This window comes from Misgurnus anguillicaudatus, chromosome 4, assembly GCF_027580225.2.
Source record: "Misgurnus anguillicaudatus chromosome 4, ASM2758022v2, whole genome shotgun sequence".
NCBI lineage: Eukaryota > Metazoa > Chordata > Actinopteri > Cypriniformes > Cobitidae > Misgurnus > Misgurnus anguillicaudatus.
The window spans coordinates 24,530,707-24,547,984 of NC_073340.2; the positions used below are offsets into that span (position 1 = coordinate 24,530,707).

The 17,278-nt window shown below is 38.0% G+C and overlaps 1 protein-coding gene across 1 annotated transcript in view; it reads left to right on the plus strand.

Annotated features, from left to right (window-relative positions):
* Window positions 1-17,278, plus strand: part of ablim1b (actin binding LIM protein 1b) — a 75,183-nt gene that overhangs the window by 19,708 nt on the left and 38,197 nt on the right. Inside the window, exons 3-4 of the mRNA XM_073867026.1 lie at window positions 9,544-9,727; window positions 12,176-12,282. Of these exons, the coding sequence (XP_073723127.1) occupies window positions 9,544-9,727; window positions 12,176-12,282 (291 nt within the window). The remainder of the gene's footprint in view (window positions 1-9,543; window positions 9,728-12,175; window positions 12,283-17,278) is intronic.

Sequence of the window (17,278 nt, forward strand, 5' to 3'; positions counted from 1 at the left end):
ACTATGGTTTGATTACAAACAATCTGTATTTGGTCCCCCCACTCTTTGTTGACTACAATAAACCTATATTTGGCTACGCCCACTGAAGCTTGACTACAACCAATTTGCACTTGGCTCCTCCCACTGTGGGTTGAAAACCAAAAACCTATATTTTGCCCCTCCCACTTTCTGATGACTACAACAAACCTATATTTGGCTCCTTCCACTGAAAATTGACTACAACCAATCTGCACTTGGCCTCTTCCACTGTGGGTTGAAAACCGAAAACCTATATTTTGCCACTCCCACTTTCTGATGACTACAACAAACCTATTTTTGGCTCCTCCCACTGAAAATTGACTCCTTCCACTGTGGGTTGACAACCAAAAGCTATATTTGGTCCCTCCCACTCTTTGTTCTCCACAACGAACCTATATTTGGCTCCTCCCACTGTGGGTTGACAACCAAAAAATTATATTTGGCCCCTCACACTCTTTGTTGACCACAACAAACCTATATTTGGCTCCTCCCACTGAAAGTTGACTACAACCAATCTGCACTTGGCCTCTTCCACTGTGGGTTAAAAACCAAAAACCTATATTTTGCCCTTCCCACTCTCTAATGACTACAACAAACCTATATTTGGCTCCTCCCACTGAAAGTTGACTACAACCAATCTGCATTTGGCCTCTTCCACTGTGGGTTGAAAACCGAAAACCTATATTTTGCCATTCCCACTTTCTGATGACTACAACAAACCTATTTTTGGCTCCTCCCACTGAAAATTGACTACAACCAATCTGCACTTGGCTCCTTCCACTGTGGGTTGACAACCAAAAGCTATATTTGGTCCCTCCCACTCTTTTTTCACCACAACGAACCTATATTTGGCTCCTCCCACTGTGGGTTGACAACCAAAAAACTATATTTGGCCCCTCACACTCTTTGTTGACCACAACAAACCTATATTTGGACCCTCCCGCTGTGGGTTGACTACTAAAAAGCAGTATTTTGCCCCTCCTAGTCTCTGATGACTACAACAACTTGGCTCCTCCCAATATGGTTTGATTACAAACAATTGGCAATATTTGGCCCCTCCCAGTCTCTGATGACTACAACAAACCTATAATTGGCTCCTTCCACTATGGTTTGTTTCCAAACGATCTGTATTTGGCTTTTCCCACTGTGGGTTGACAACCAAAAAACTATATTTGGCCCCTCCCACTCTTTGTTGGCTACAACAAACCTATATTTGGACTCTCCCACTGTGGGTTGACTACTAAAACGCTGTATTTTGCCCCTCCCAGTCTCTGATGACTACAACAAATTGGCTCCTCCCACTATGGTTTGATCACAAACTATCTGTATTTGGCTCCTCACACTGTGTTTTGACAACCAATAACTATATTTGGCCCATCCCACTCTTTATTGGCCACAACAAATCTAGGTTTGGCCCCTACCACTGTGGGTTGACTACAACCAGTCTGCAATCTTTGCCCCCTTCCAGATTTTAATGACTACAACAAACCTATAATTGGCTCCTCCCACTATGGTTTAATTCCAAACAATCTGTATTTGGCTCCTCCCCCACTGTGGGTTGACAACCCAGGGCTCTAGACTAACTTTTTTCACTAGGAGCACAGTAACCCCCAACTAAAAATGTTAGGGGCGCAACCAGAAAATTTAGGGGCACACACCGTAAATCAACATGCTAACCAAATATTCACATTTCTACTAATTTCCACTGTATTACTAATAAAAACTTTCATGATAGATACAGAAAGTGCTGTTTCAAATTCACATCACAAAAAAAGGTCAAATTTACTGGTCACACATGTGCGACTGGATGTAAAATTCAGTGGCACATGCACTCTCAAATTTTGGTGGCAGTTTGGAGCCCTGCAACCAAAAAACTGTATTTGGCCCCTCCCACTCTTTGTTGATTACTACAAACCTATGTTTGGCCCCTCCCACTGTGGGTTGACTACAACAAACCTGTATTTGTCCCCTCCCACTTTTTATCACTTCAATTATATTGCTTTTGGCACCTCGCATTTTGGGGCACTTAATCCAGATTAGTTTTTTCAAGATAAGAGTGCAAGAAATAAATCTGTGTTCTTAACAATAATTAAAACCACCAGATGTATTTTTTGCATTTCATTGGCAAAACCAGTGCATTATTGGAGTTAAATGGAGTTAATGGAGTCATTTAAATTGTAGGTGTTCCTGTAGCTTACTTGTTCAAGTATTATGTAAGAAACGCAAAGGTCATGGGCTTAATCCCAGGGAACAAACATATATGAATAAAAGAAATGTATAGATTGAATGCAGTGAGAGTCCCTCATGCATAAATGTAAATGTAGTGGTAAATGTAATGGTATTTGACTGTGCTAGACCAGCATAGTCATGGACTTTGTCTGAACAGACAAATTAGTGATATTGAATTGCATTAATCTTAATCCTTTTTTTTTAGAAATAGACGTTATCAGGTTCAGATTTTCGAGATTAGTCTTTACAAATGTTGTTCTTCAAGTGGTTTGTTGACCTGTAATCCACCAACAATTCATACATATATCTTATAGCTCCCTAAAGGCCTAATCTATTAGTTCAATTCCTTGAAAGCGGGATTTAAAATGTTGCATAATATTACTTTCTCTGTGGATACCTGGCCAAGGGCTTTTGCTGTGGTCACCTGCCAATACCTGAACTCTGGCAGGAGAATATAAAGTGCTCTACAACTCACTTGTAAGCTAATGAGTCTTGCTCTGCTTCATTAGTTTAATTTGTACACTTTAAGCAGGCTCACTTAAACCACTATAGTGAGCATGTGCAGTGAATATCTGCAGCTTCACGCACCCCCTTAATATTACGCTTAATATTCCTGTCCATATCTCAACACATTCTCTCTCTCTCTCTCTCTCTCTCTCTCTCTCTCTCTCTCTCTCTCTCTCTCTCTCTCTCTCTCTCTCTCTCTCTCTCTCTCTCTCTCTCTCTCTCTCTCTGTATGTGAATGCTGTGTCAGTCGTAGCGGCTGTGTGTGCTATTTCAGGCGTAGTCTCTAGGAGCCGTTAAAGCGCCGCAGTGCTGAAAATAGCTGTTCTGATCCCCATTGGGAAAATAAGACGACAGAGGAGGGGTCCGCACACCTCTGCAGAGATCGCCCGTCTGTCTGCGAACACGCTTTTGTTTAACGAGTAATGAAAGTCACTCCGCAGCTGTGGGTCGACATTAATGAGGACTGGTGGAGGACCCCAGGGGTTCAGGGGTCGCACGCCTAAAGATGTCATTTCAAGATGTCATTCTCGCAGCCTTTTGAAATGATGTCAGAGACTCACCCCCACGCAACAGATTCATTTCACAGGGCTTTGAGTATTTCATTGATATGCGAAGACATGCTTTCATCAGTTTTTATTGCTCTCAGTTTATTACGTTTTCTCTGTGATAGCCAAATAAATGACATACACATAAGTATGATTTGAAGTGAATAAGATACAATTTGATTGCAAGTCTGCGGGTACAGATATAGGAATATTTAAAGTTAAATGCAAGTGTTATCTATATCTATACTATCAGCAAGATCATGGTGAGATTTTGATGCATGTGTGTGGTTTCTGTGTGTGGTATTCTTTGTTTAGAAGTTGAGGCTGTTGTTACTAAAATAGCAGAGAGGATTTTTTTGTCACCTGTTCTCGTTGTCAAACAGTTGTAAGACAACCCCCTAGCTAATACAACCATATACAAACGCATATCTGTGGTCATGTTTTTACACAATCTATCAGTCTCAAAACAACTCATAAAACACTGAATACTCATAAAAGCTTATATAACTCATAACACACTAAACCATTTACTGCTTTCAACATAAGTCAACATGTTGCTTTTATTGTGATGGGTGAATGAAGTATTGTAACATAGAGACCGAATGCTGTAATACTGTGGCTTCAAGTCCAACCAGGGGTCAACCCAGAGGAATGTTCATGCTAAATATTTGCCTTTAAAAGTATTCTGCTGTGTTGATGATTGATTCTCTGACAGAGAAAAAAGAAAATGTTAAAAAATGGGATTGTTGATTTGTTTGTTTTTATGAAAAAATAGTATTTAGTTCTTTTGTTTGATTTCAACAAGTTTAAATGGAGAGCAAATGGAGACTTTATTATTAATATAATCAAGTTTACTTATACAGGGTTCCCACGGTTCGTTGAAATCTTTGAAAGTTTGTGAATCCTTGGGAAGTTTTTGAAAATATACGTGCATAGATTTAGGTCATTGAAAGTGCTTGAATCTATTTTATGCAAGAAGTTTTCTAGATAAAATCCATATTATTCCCTGTGTGTAGTGCAGAATAATATCATAAAAATTCTAGACTTTTAAGCACACGTTTGCTTTAAATGCTTATATCTTTTGTATGCGAATATTGATTCATACCAAAATGCTTTTTTGCATAGTTGTTTTTGACACATGAAAATATCTCGGGTTACGGTTGTTGTTCCCTGAAAAGGGAATGAGACGCTGCGTCTCCCTTGCCATACTTCCTGCGTCCCTGTAACGCCATCTTTGGCAATATTTCAGATAGCGATGTACTTCCTGGCTCCCGTGTCACCCTGTCTTTGTCGTTAAGCCTCACCATTGGTTGAATTTGATATACATGTTCAACCGCACTTATCCCTGAAGGCGTCCCCAAAGTGTCACCGCAGTGACGCAGCGCGAGTTCCTGCGAAAGGTGTAACAATGTATCTTAAAAGGTAACACGATGTAACCTTGCTCTCACTTGAAATTGTCCCCACATTCAGTCCTTGAATTTGAGGGTATTGGACCTGGAAAGTCCTTGAAAGGTCCTTGAATTTAAAGTTAACTAAAGTGTGGGAACCCTACTATAGTATACAATTTAGCCATAACAAATTAATCTGAACAGAAAACACATGTATATAATAAAATGTATGTGTGCACATAAATTTCTTTAAATGAACACAGGTCATTGTTGTAGTCCCCTCAAACATGTGCAGTTATCTAATATCTCTTCAAGTCTACAGAAAACCATTTGGCACTTTCACTGTGTATATACAGTCATTGTTCCGAAACATTTCACAGACCAAGTAGATATTACACAATGTTTGGCTAAGATCCACCACTTTCATTCAAAAAAATGAAAAAAAAGTTTGGCAGTCAGTACAGTACTGAGTTAATGTTGTTCAAGTACACACTTTGTGGTTATTTTTATAGTGTACTCAAACAAATAAACAAACAAAGTATTCTTGTAATTTCTTCTGATTCAAGGTGAAGAGCAGTGCTCTCGAATGATCATTCAATAAAAAAAATTGCCAGACAGCATCAGAACCCGGCAACTAAAGCACCAACAAACTGACTATATCATACTGAGAGTAGGCTAAATTATTTCTTATAAAGACCAATGGCCTCCGTATTGTCTTCTGCAGCTCTTCTGGATCTTGAACTGCGTGTTAACAAACACTATGAATAATTTGTCACCATCAGGATTTCATTCAGTCAATACACACCATCAGGTCCCCTCATGCCTGGGCTCTTGTTTTATTAATTTGTATGCTCCACTGGCTGAACATACTGTAGGGCTGGGAATGGATTGTTCGATTCTGAGGTGTTGGGAATAGAAAGTTGATTCCAAAGGTTCCATAAAAGGATATTTTCTGCATGTTTATATATATATATATATATATATATATATATATATATATATATATATATATATATATATATATATATATATATATATATATATATATATATATATATATATATATATATATATAGTATTTTTACGAGTTTCATTTGTTAATAGATTAGGATTGGAGGAAAAGATGTGAATGACCCTTATACTAAAAAGATCCAATCACATGAGGTTAAAACATAAAAAACAATATTTGCTTTATTTTACTTTTAATTAGAGCTCAGTCTCATACACACACTTTTTTTGGGGTGGGGCCCCACACACACACACACGTCACACACACACCAAACTCAGTTTTTTGTTCAATAAATATTAACATGACTTACAGTGAAATAGTACAAGTAAATTATTTTATTTTGTATTAATTTGCACTATATATTTAACTTTTTGGTAACATGTTAGAGGCGGGGTGCATGATTTTTGAAAAATACTTTGGAAAAGGGAGAGTACCAAAACACACTTATAGCCAATCAGCAGTAAGGGGCATGTCTACTAATCGACATTGTTTCCTGCGTTGCGTATGTGTGGGGCGAGTCTATCAAAAGAAGGTCCAGATTCGAATGGGGTAGGGGCCTGTTTGTTAAGTTGATTTGAAATATCAACATTGGCTTTCAGAGATCATGCACCCCGCCTTTAAAGAAGCTTTCCTCTTTGGTCAACTTTAGGGGGGCCGGCGCCCCAGCACCCTCCATTGACCAGCCTTGAGTGAAAAAGAAGGAATCGAAACCCAGAGTGAGGAATCGATTAAAATTTTTTTTATGAAACTGCCCTACTGTATAAAATAACTTAAAAACTTTTGAGAAAACTGTGAATAAAGATATGATATTCATTATGTTCCTGTAAATTTCTAAAGTGATAGTTTACCCAAAAATAAAAAATTTGTCATGATTTGTCATGTCACGGAATATTTTGCTCATTTATCCGTGTCATTGTCACAGATCTCCGAATTTTCCCGTGTCCGTACCACATACTTTCTTTTCCGTGTCAGGTTTATGTATTGGTTAATTGTTTTTCCTATTTTTAAACCATTGTCGCGTGGGTTTGGGGTTAGGTATGGGGTTTGGGTGTCACTTTAACTATTGGTTTATACAACTTGTTCCAGATTTTTAAACAATTGTCATCTGACGTTAGGGTTAGAGTTGGGTTTGGGTTAGGATTAGGGTAACCAGAAGTCCCGAAAAATTCGGGACAGTCCCGAAATCTTAGCTGCTGTCCCGAATCCCAAATCCTGCTCTAATTGTCCCGAAAATTATACTGAAGCTGGGACTGGACACACCAAAGCTTTTACGCACTGTTTTCAATTGATTCCAATGGAAACTCTGCGTTTTTTTTTCGCGCTGAAACCCGGCGCTCGGGGTTCAAAAATATTAAACTTTGAGTGAAAAGCTCCGCTCGTCAATGTCAGTTCTCACAGGGCCGTCCAATTACAGTGGAGGAGGGGCGGGACATTACCACAGCAACCAACCGGCTCAGAGCTGAAGTATCACAGCTACCAAAGCGCTCGGCTGAAAAACAGCTGCCATTCAGCGTACTCAAGGCTTTTTCAGCCGCGTTTAAAAGTTTTGGTGTGTCCAGCCCCTTAATCTTAATCATAAAGACAATATAGGACCTTTTTGTCGCCTTTTTGTTTTATATTGAGTAACCAATACGTGAAACTGACACGGAAAAGAAAGTTTGTGGTACAGACACAGAAAAATGCGGAGATAAACGAGCAAAATGAGATCAGGCTGTGGTAACAACACTTTACAATGCATCAATGCAGTCTTATCAATGCTTAACATCATTTATCAGAATGAAACTCATACAGGTTTAAAACAACATAAGGGTTATTATCAGATGACAACATTTTATTTTTGGATAAACTATCCATTTAATTCCATTCAAATGGATTTAGAAGGAAAGTGTGTATGTGTGTGTGCGCAGATGGAGGGATTGACTCATTTAATGAGAGTCTGTATGAATGTTTGTTCAAGGAGGTTAACAGACCGTGTTGAGGAGGACTTTGAATGGCAGTCGAGAGCATCATTGAACAAACTAACAGTTCAATTCCATGCCACTCCATCCCTTGTCATTACCATTTCTCATGTGAGGTTAAGGGGATTGTATTGCTTTTCTGTAGCTTAACTGCAGTACATTTACATCAATGCATTTGCCAGACGATGTTATCCAAAGCGACTTACAGTGTATTTTAAATTATGCTTTTTATTAGCGTGTGCATTCCCGGGAATCAAACCCATGACCTTTCACCTGCAACATTTTAGCTACCAGTGACTGCTAGGTGAAAGCATTGACAACATCAAATTGGGTTGGACAATATTAAAATAAAGGATTCCCAGGATATATTGAGTTAAAGGGCAGTTGTACACCCTATTCTGCATGATTCAACATTACTGGCTATGACATTTTCCAAACTGGCACTTTGGCATTCAGTGAAGGTTACCAAAATGCTACATATGGAAAGGAAACAGACAGCGTTTATTACACAACTGTCTCTATCTTCAGCTAATGAGATGACTATACCAACACCACCTGCTTGTCACATTCGTCTGTCTGAATGTGGTAAAATGAGCCTAATCTTCCAGAACACCACTGAAGCGAAAGATATAAAGTAAAAATGGCAATGTTGAGAGCCGTGTAGATAGAAATGTAAATGTAATATCTTGGATTTATGATGACATAGTAATAGAAAAACATTTTGCCACAGATTTAATGATTTCAATGTGATTTAGTTTTGGCATGTAACGGATGCGATCTTGAGATCTGTTGGCTATCATGTGTACAAGTTATATGCTATATATGTAAATATACATACGCCATCATGCTCACATAAAAAGTGAGAGTTTGAATCTGGTTTGTATTATATTCTGTTCCTCCTCATAACTTTGTCCACACTCAAATTACACTGTCAATGCAATGACCGTCTCACCCAAAAACTAAGATATTACACCATAGGAGAGAGATAAAAGAGAGAGAAAGGACAGAGGATGCAACAAAAAGGGGGCTTGTTCAGAAGGGGCTATCATGTGACACCAAACAAGCTGTTAAATATCAGTGCCGGTCTGCCAAGGAGCTTTCGGGCAGATCTGGCATGTGTGGCGGCAGGATTAGAGACAGGCACACTTGCCAAGAGGACACAGACAGACCAAAAACACCTTTACACACATACACACACACACACACATATACAAGTGTCTGAACTTGTGCCAGACTCTTAAAAGCATTCTCTAGCACAGGAAACCTTAAGTTAACCAAACCCTCTGTTTGTAAGCTTTTGTGCTTCGTCAGATACAACGGCCAACATAAGCACAAGTCCCTTGATCTCGTGTTTGCCGGCAGCCAAATTGCGTAACACTCTCTGAACTAGTGTAACACAACTAATGAGTTGTGCTACAAGACTCGATGAAAGCCATACTGAGGTGGTCTGTTTGGTTCTTGTCGAGTGCTGTTTATTTTGTGGAAAGTTAACAAATTTGTTACAGATTATTTTCGCACATTTCACACAGCCAGATGAAACTGCTGTTGTTTACTTTGGTGGCTCATAAAACCTAATGTGTTTCAATGTTTTCAGTTTTGTATTAGATCAGTGTTTTTCGTCAAGGGGGCCGGAGAATGACAGTCAATATATACTAGTCAACATTTGAAGTGGATCAAAACCTTTCATAAAGGTTGTCTTAAAACCAATTCCCAACACCCATTCTTGTCTTTGGACAACTTTGATTAGCTTTTTCATCCATTTAAAATGTTTACTAGTGTATTTACACAACATAATTTACATATTGTACGTACACATAATTACACACAATGTGATACCCAAATAGTGATCTATGTGCTCTATTTATATTTCCGTGTGTGTTTGTGTTCAGTGTGCGGTTGCGATCTGGCCCAAGGAGGGTTCTTCATGAAAAACGGGGAATACCTGTGCACGCTAGACTACCAGAGACTACACGGCACACGCTGCAACGGCTGCGGAGACTTTGTGGAGGGAGAGGTGGTCACAGCCCTGGGGAAAACTTATCACCCTGCATGCTTCGTGTGTACCATTTGCAAGTAAGAATTACTCATACACTGTACTCTGAGTCCTTTGCAGACAGGAATGCCCATGTTTAACACATCACTCGCTACGACAATACACAAAACTAAAAAACACACGTAATCACATGTGAAATGTGTGTTTTTGGAATATTTTTGTGTGAATCCCATTGAAATACACATTTATATTATTTATATTAATATATTGGGGTATTTCGTATTTTTGGGCAGTGGCATTCTATGCATTTCACACCTAGAGTCCTATCTGAATTAATCCATCTCGTAATACTATCATTATGACACCATGGCAATAGAAACACCCCAAAGTATTTTACACCTTAAGGAAAAGCAGTCAAATTTTACTTTATAAAAAAGACACTATGGGCTCTATACTCCCGACTCAATGCAGCGCAATGCCGACCCAAGTGGCGCAATTATCATTTTCACGTTTAGCGTCACGTTGTTTAAATAGCAAATGCATTTGCAACCAATTTTGCGCCCATGGGCGTTCTGGTCTGAAAATGAGGTGTGTTCGGACGTATGTTGGCGCGTTGCTATTTTTTTTAGGCAACTAACATAGACTACGCCATTGACCAAAAAAAATCTGCTCTAAAGTCTAAACTCAATGGCGCAATATTGTTTTTGTTATTTAATCAGCGTGTTAGTAATATGCGCCTATAAACGGGACGACAACGCGTGTTTCCTTATTACATGGATGCACAGCAGCAAATGTTTAAAAATATGAAAAATCAAAGGATTAAAATCGATTATGAGACGTTAGAAGCCGTAAAGAGCTGCTTCACCTGTAGCCTGGTTAGTTATTGAATGTTTTGCTTTAAACAAATGCAAATATTGAATATATTTTTGATTTTTTTTTAATGCTACCCATGTATTTATTGCAGGGGTGTCCAATACGTCGACCAGTCGATCGCAAAGGCAATGCCGGTAGATCGCACAAAAGTTAATAACTGTGTATGCTGCTCCACGCGTCCATAAGCTTCGGGAAAACAAAGCATGAAATTGGCATTATGGTCTTAGAAACAAGTCTTTTTCAGTTGCTGCACATTCTTCAAGTGTTTCTATAAATCTTATGCCTTCCCGCTGCAGCTGAGTCGTCTAACTTCCGAAATTCATGTCACGTTATGCAACGATCGGCAGGATCATGCCGTTTCTGGACGGTAACTACTCAACTACTCAATTTGTTCCAAATTTTTTACCATTGTCGCTTGGGGTTGGGGTTAGAACGACTTTCTGTTACATAAAATTACATCCTAACCCAAACCCAACTCTAACCCTAACCCCAAGCACCAATGGTTTAAAAATCAGAAGACAAAAAGTATAAACCAATACAGACATCCTAACCCAAACCGGAACTCTAACCCTAACCCCAAGCAACAGTGGCTTAAAAATCAGAAGACAAAAAGTATAAACAAACTGACATCCAAACCCCAAGTCTAACCCCAACCCCAAGCGACAATGGTTTAAAAATTGAGTAGTTACCGGCCAGAAGCGGCATGATCCTGCTGATCGTCGCATAACGTGACGGAATCACCTTCCGGGATTCCCTTTCGTCTATATCCGACGCTGAGGGATTAGCATGAAAGCAACAGAGTTCCCATTTCGTCAATATAGTGACGCATAGGGGCACCCTTTGCGTCTTCATACTGACGCTGAAGGCGTTTGAACATGCTTCAGATTTTGACGCCTTGGGAAGTGAGAATGTGTTGATTTTTTAATATCAATCTTAAACTGATGGTCTTCTTCCTCCACTTAGTTTTTCAGTTTACAAATTCCGCTTTCTAATTAGGGATTAGGCATGGCGCCAGGAACAACTTGCTTTTAAAGGGGATGAGAGCTGAGACTCTCATTGGTTTATTGCACATTATGCCTAAAACACACCCATTACTCATTACGAGAATAGGAACAACCCATTTAGGCTGTGCGCTTGGCGCATAAACTATTTTCCCCGTCATTAAATTAGCAAAAGTGGAATCGGACACGCCCGTTTAGACCATGTGCCATGCGCTTTAGACAAAGCGCTTGGATCATTAAAATAGGACCCTAAAAAATGAGACGCAGCTAATATTATGCAGAAACCTGTTTGAAAGGTATTTAAAATGAAGGCAAAAAAAATCACATTAATAGTTCTTGAAAAAGCTTACTAAGTGTTTTGAAGAATCAAAAGTATAACAAATTACTTCGTTGACAGTCTATTATTCATGTACATGGCCGCAAAAATGGGCAGAAATGCATTTGCTATTTAAACAATGCGGCGCTGAACGTAAAAATGATAACTGCGCCAGGCTTAAACTTCCTCTGGCTTTAGGATGTAGCAGCATTTCACCGTAATTCATTGAGAAGCATAGCAAGCATCATTGGGCCCATCCCTGCGTATTATTGTAATAAATGTTAAGTAAAAGAGTATGATGTATGGCTAAATGTCTTCAATATGTGTTCTGTTGCCAGACGACCGTTTCCCGCTGGTGACCGTGTCACTTTTAATGGAAAAGACTGTCTATGCCAGAGCTGTGTCCAGCCAACATCCCCAACCCCTAAAGACATCAGCACCTCTAGCAGTAAGTACACACACACACACACACACACACATTTGGTTGGTTATGATTTAGTGTCCTACTTAGATTACATCTTGCAAAATCATTGTCTTTTTATAGATGTGTTAGCTTGTGTTGTGTGTGTTGCCAGATGCTATACCGCACAGAATTCAAGGTCATTGTTAAATGGAAGCTCAGTCTCATCACTGTTACGGAAGTCTATGATCTGTTAGCAAAGTGTGGGACCTGCAACTACCTGTATTTGTAATAGTGATGTAATTCATACCTCAAATCATGCGGCTTAATGAACTTCTGCAAAACAATGGGGTAAAAATACTCATGGATGTAAATTTATAGAGGTACCTCAGCCATATCTAGGGACCATAATATCATTATATCAAAACAGAGACATTGGTATGAATATACAGTATGTAAAGTACCTTTGCAGTACTAATGTGCACTCTTTGGTACCTTTATTAGGTACTAATAGGAACTCTTGAGGTGCACAGGTGTACTTTTTGAAAGGGTACTGCCTCAGTGACAGCTAGGGATGACTTTTTGACAATTTTTTAGCAACCACTATGAACACTCTAGCTACGTAACACATTAGCAACCCCCTAACAACATCCTGGCAACCATTACCTACACCTACAGCATTTGGCACAAGATTTTTACTAAGATCAATTCCTGTGCTGTCAACCTAGGTGAAACTGATCTCCCTCTAAATCTATTTCCGTTTTTCTCTCTTTCTCTCTCTCTATCTCTTAGTTTTTCCTCATTTTCTCAGTCTTTTATCTCACTTTGAGGAAGTTCTTCTTCCTTCTCTGGTAGATTAGGGTTGCTCTTGGGGTAATTTAAGATGCAGGGCCCCAGGAATCAAAAAGACAGACAGAGAGGAAAAGAAGAGGCTCAGAGCCAACACAAAGCTCCTCTTCCTTCGTTGAAATCCTGTGCCTGCTGGTTGCTCCTTTCTATCTCACCTTCTGACAGGTCAGGGCTTAATGGTGTTGAATGTGCATTGAGTTTTCTATGAGATTGCGGGGTTAAAGCTCTAGAAATTAAAACGAAATTGTTGCAATGCAGGGATTTGTTAATGTTACATAACAACATTAGGTAATAAACCATTAAAGAAGCAATTTAGGATCTAACAGCTGCTGTGCTTCAGGGGAGAGAATACGTTTTTATTGAAAACGCAGTGCACCATGGGATTACGTTGATTCGTAAAACAATCTATAGATATGTCGTTTTTATACATGTGTATTATCTTTCTTGCTTGCTTTACCGACAATGAACTTGCTTTTCTTTATCTTCACTTAAAGACACACTATGCAGTTATTTTACCTTAATATAACAGCTTCAAAGTTATTTCGGTGGTAAACAAAGTCATAGTAAGGCGAATCATCCTCCTGTTGAAGCTCGGGGGGGACGCCGCTACCAAAACCAACAATGCAAGCTTGAGAGAACCGCCCCTGACAAATCTCGCGAGAATCACGACTTGCTTTACGGCAACGACGTCACACACGTTAGGCTTGTTCGACTTCATGTGGCGCTGCAAGAACCGACCACCGGATGACGTCAAAGTACCGAGTGAATCGGTCTAAACGATTTAAAAGTTAAGAAAGCGCGTTCGGAAGTGAGTAGGAAAAGGAAAAGAGAATCTGACCCCGTTAGGAACCGGACAAGAGTCCCACTCGGTCAGGTTTTTATTCGTTGGCGTGAGCTAAAAGACAGCACTGGAGGGATGCTGATCTGTCGATCTTGTTGATGGACTAGTAAGTAAATCTCTCATTTGTAAACTTGTTTGCGGTCTATGTTGTATGTTCTTGCGCTTGCTTGTAGTATGTCATGCGATTATCATGACAACAGTTGTCAATATCTCACATAATTATCAGGACATAAATAAGCCGAGAGGTTGTAAATAGTGTAAACATGCACAATTTGCAAACTATTATGATAAATAGCAATAATCATGTATAGTGACATTATAACAAACAATTTTATGAGATAATGCAACGTACACAATTAACTTTGTCATGGCATTTTGTCATGTTTACTTGTGATTTAGCTGCAATCATCTAAAAACATTATAAGCTAGCAAACGCGGTTCTTTATTATTATATGCACTCTACACTTGGAATAAACTTCTTATTATCCTATTACCATCATCTAAAGTTTAATAGACTATGCAGTAGCCTAATATTTGTATGAAATTGTGAAACATTACCTGGTCATTATCTTTGGAGTACTAGAGTGGGAAATTCCGACAGTTGCAAGTATTCTCCAGCGACTTTAAAGCCGAATTGCATAGAGCGGCTTTAAACAAATGATTCATTCAATTTACTCAATGTTTTAAGGTAAGTGGTCGCAATCAATTTATTTAAGCTACATTTAAACAAAAGTTTTTTGATTTGTTTTTCTAATTTTTTTACAACTTTATTTGTAGCTTAAATAAATTGATTGCGACCACTTACCTTAAAAAAAGTAAAGTAAATTGAATGAATAATTTTCGATGTTTGTAAAGTATCTGTATGTGGGTATTACTAATGTATAACTTTTACCACGGAGGGATTGTTTTTGATTTAAAATTTTAATTATAATGATAAATGATAAACAGGTTAATGTAATAGATTGTACTATTTTACCCCATTCTATACCATACATTTATATCATCTTATATATTATTATATAAATATATTTTGAATATATTTTTGAATTACATTTTTTTAAAACCTAGAAATTTAGTGAATTAGTGAAAATGATTACTTTTAAATAAATTAAAAGTATTTTTAGGTTTTATATATTTAAAGTCTCAGTGTACGAAAAGTAGCAATCGACTTTACTTCCGTGTGGTGACATATTTTCAAGTGAAACAGTGAGGAAAATAGTTGGCGTGGCTTGTGTTTTCCACTGACATTGTTTGAATTGTCTTTGTTATCACTACTTGACATGAACCAATACGTCATAACTTGTTATAAATCTGTCATAAACATGACACAGCAGAATAATTATCAAACTTAAAGGAATAGTCTACTCATTTTCAATATTAAAATATGTTATTACCTTAACTAAGAATTGTTGATACATCCCTCTATCATCTGTGTGCGTGCACGTAAGTGCTGGAGCGCGCTGCAACGCTTCGATAGCATTTAGCTTAGGCCCATTCATTCAATGGTACCATTTAGAGATAAAGTTAGAAGTCACCAAACACATCAACGTTTTTCCTATTTAAGATGAGTAGTTATACGAGCAAGTTTGGTGGTACAAAATAAAACGTAGCGCTTTTCTAATCGGATTTAAAAGAGGAGCTACATTTTATGGCATAATAGCACTTTTGGGAGTACTTCGACTCGGCGCAGTAACACCCTCCCTCTCCCATTATGAGAGTGAGAAGGGGAGCTGACTTTTCAGGCGAGTCCAAGTACTCCCAAAAGTGCTATTACGCCATAAAATATAGTTCCTCTTTTAAATCAGCTTAGAAAAGCGCTACGTTTTATTTTGTACCACCAAACTTGCTCGTATAACTACTCGTCTTTAATAGGAAAAACGTTGATGTGTTTGGTCACTTCTAACTTTATCTCTAAATGGTACCATTGAATGAATGGGGCTAAGCTAAATACTATCGAAGCGTCGCAGCGCGCTCCAGCGCTTACGTGCACGCACACAGATGATAGAGGGATGTATCAACAATTCTTAGTTAAGGTAATAACATATTTTTATATATTGAAAATGAGTAGACTATTCCTTTAAGAAACTACCTAGCTTTACATTTCATTAAACTGTCATTAAACTTAAATGTCATTAAGTGTTACTACTATGTCGAATCATTTTAAATATCGAACAAAATGCAAAAGACACGTCAAAATATTATACTTAACTTTATAGTGCACAATACACTAAAAACTGACAACTAACTTGTTCTTCCTCACACAGAGGGTTCTGAAATTTTCTGACAGAGGAACAAACTAACAAAACACTTAATCAGTTTAATTGAATGTAATTAACTTTGCAGCAATATGGACCCAACTCTGCATGGCTTAACCCAACATTGTACTGTTTTCATTTAATTATAGGTGAATCGGTCTCCAAATGCAATAAAATATAATTTTATAATATTACTATTATTACATAAAAATATTATTAAACACATGGAGGAAACTTAAAAAAAAACATTATGAACTGAAGAATATTCATGATGTTGTTATAAAATTATTTGACAGAGTATTAACACTTAATGACATTTTAATGACAAATTATATTTGTACCACTGTAGTTGAGGTCAAGAAAAATATTTATGATGCTGTTATAAAACTATATGACAGAGTATTAACACCAAATTACATTTTAATGACAAATTATATTTGTATCACTGGTAAAAAGTGTTTTTTATGTTGTCTGGTAATGTCAAGTTGTCATAACAAAGACATCTCAAACAATGTCATCTTTGCATTAAAAATGACATAATTAAACTAATGACACTTAATGACAGTTGTCATAAACGTGCATAAAATCTCCTTCATGTTCATGACATTATGAATGTGTCATGTCAGTCTTATGAACACCCCTTCAAGAAAGTGTTAATGTATTAAAGTAATAAAAAGTGTTTACTTCTCTATTTCAAAAAGCCTTCAGGGCCAAAAGTGCCAAAGTGGAGTTAAAGTACACACACACACACACACACACACACACACACACACACACACACACACACACACACACACACACACACACACACACACACACACACAGGCTCTGTCTCATTAAAGAGCGTCATTGAATATCTCTCTGTGTCATGCTTGGCTGATAATTTGTCATTTATGAGCCTCAGGAAAGGATCTGAGGTCAGTGAAAGACTTTAGCCTGGATAAGCGCTTTGTTTTAAGGAGGTGGTGATTGTACGAGCAATGACAGCAATGCTGCTTTGGCCAACTCCACATAATTTAAATTTATGGCACTTTTATAAAACTAGCCATGAGTTTGATGGTTTAGATAAACCTTATGACAGGTAGATAAAACCCAA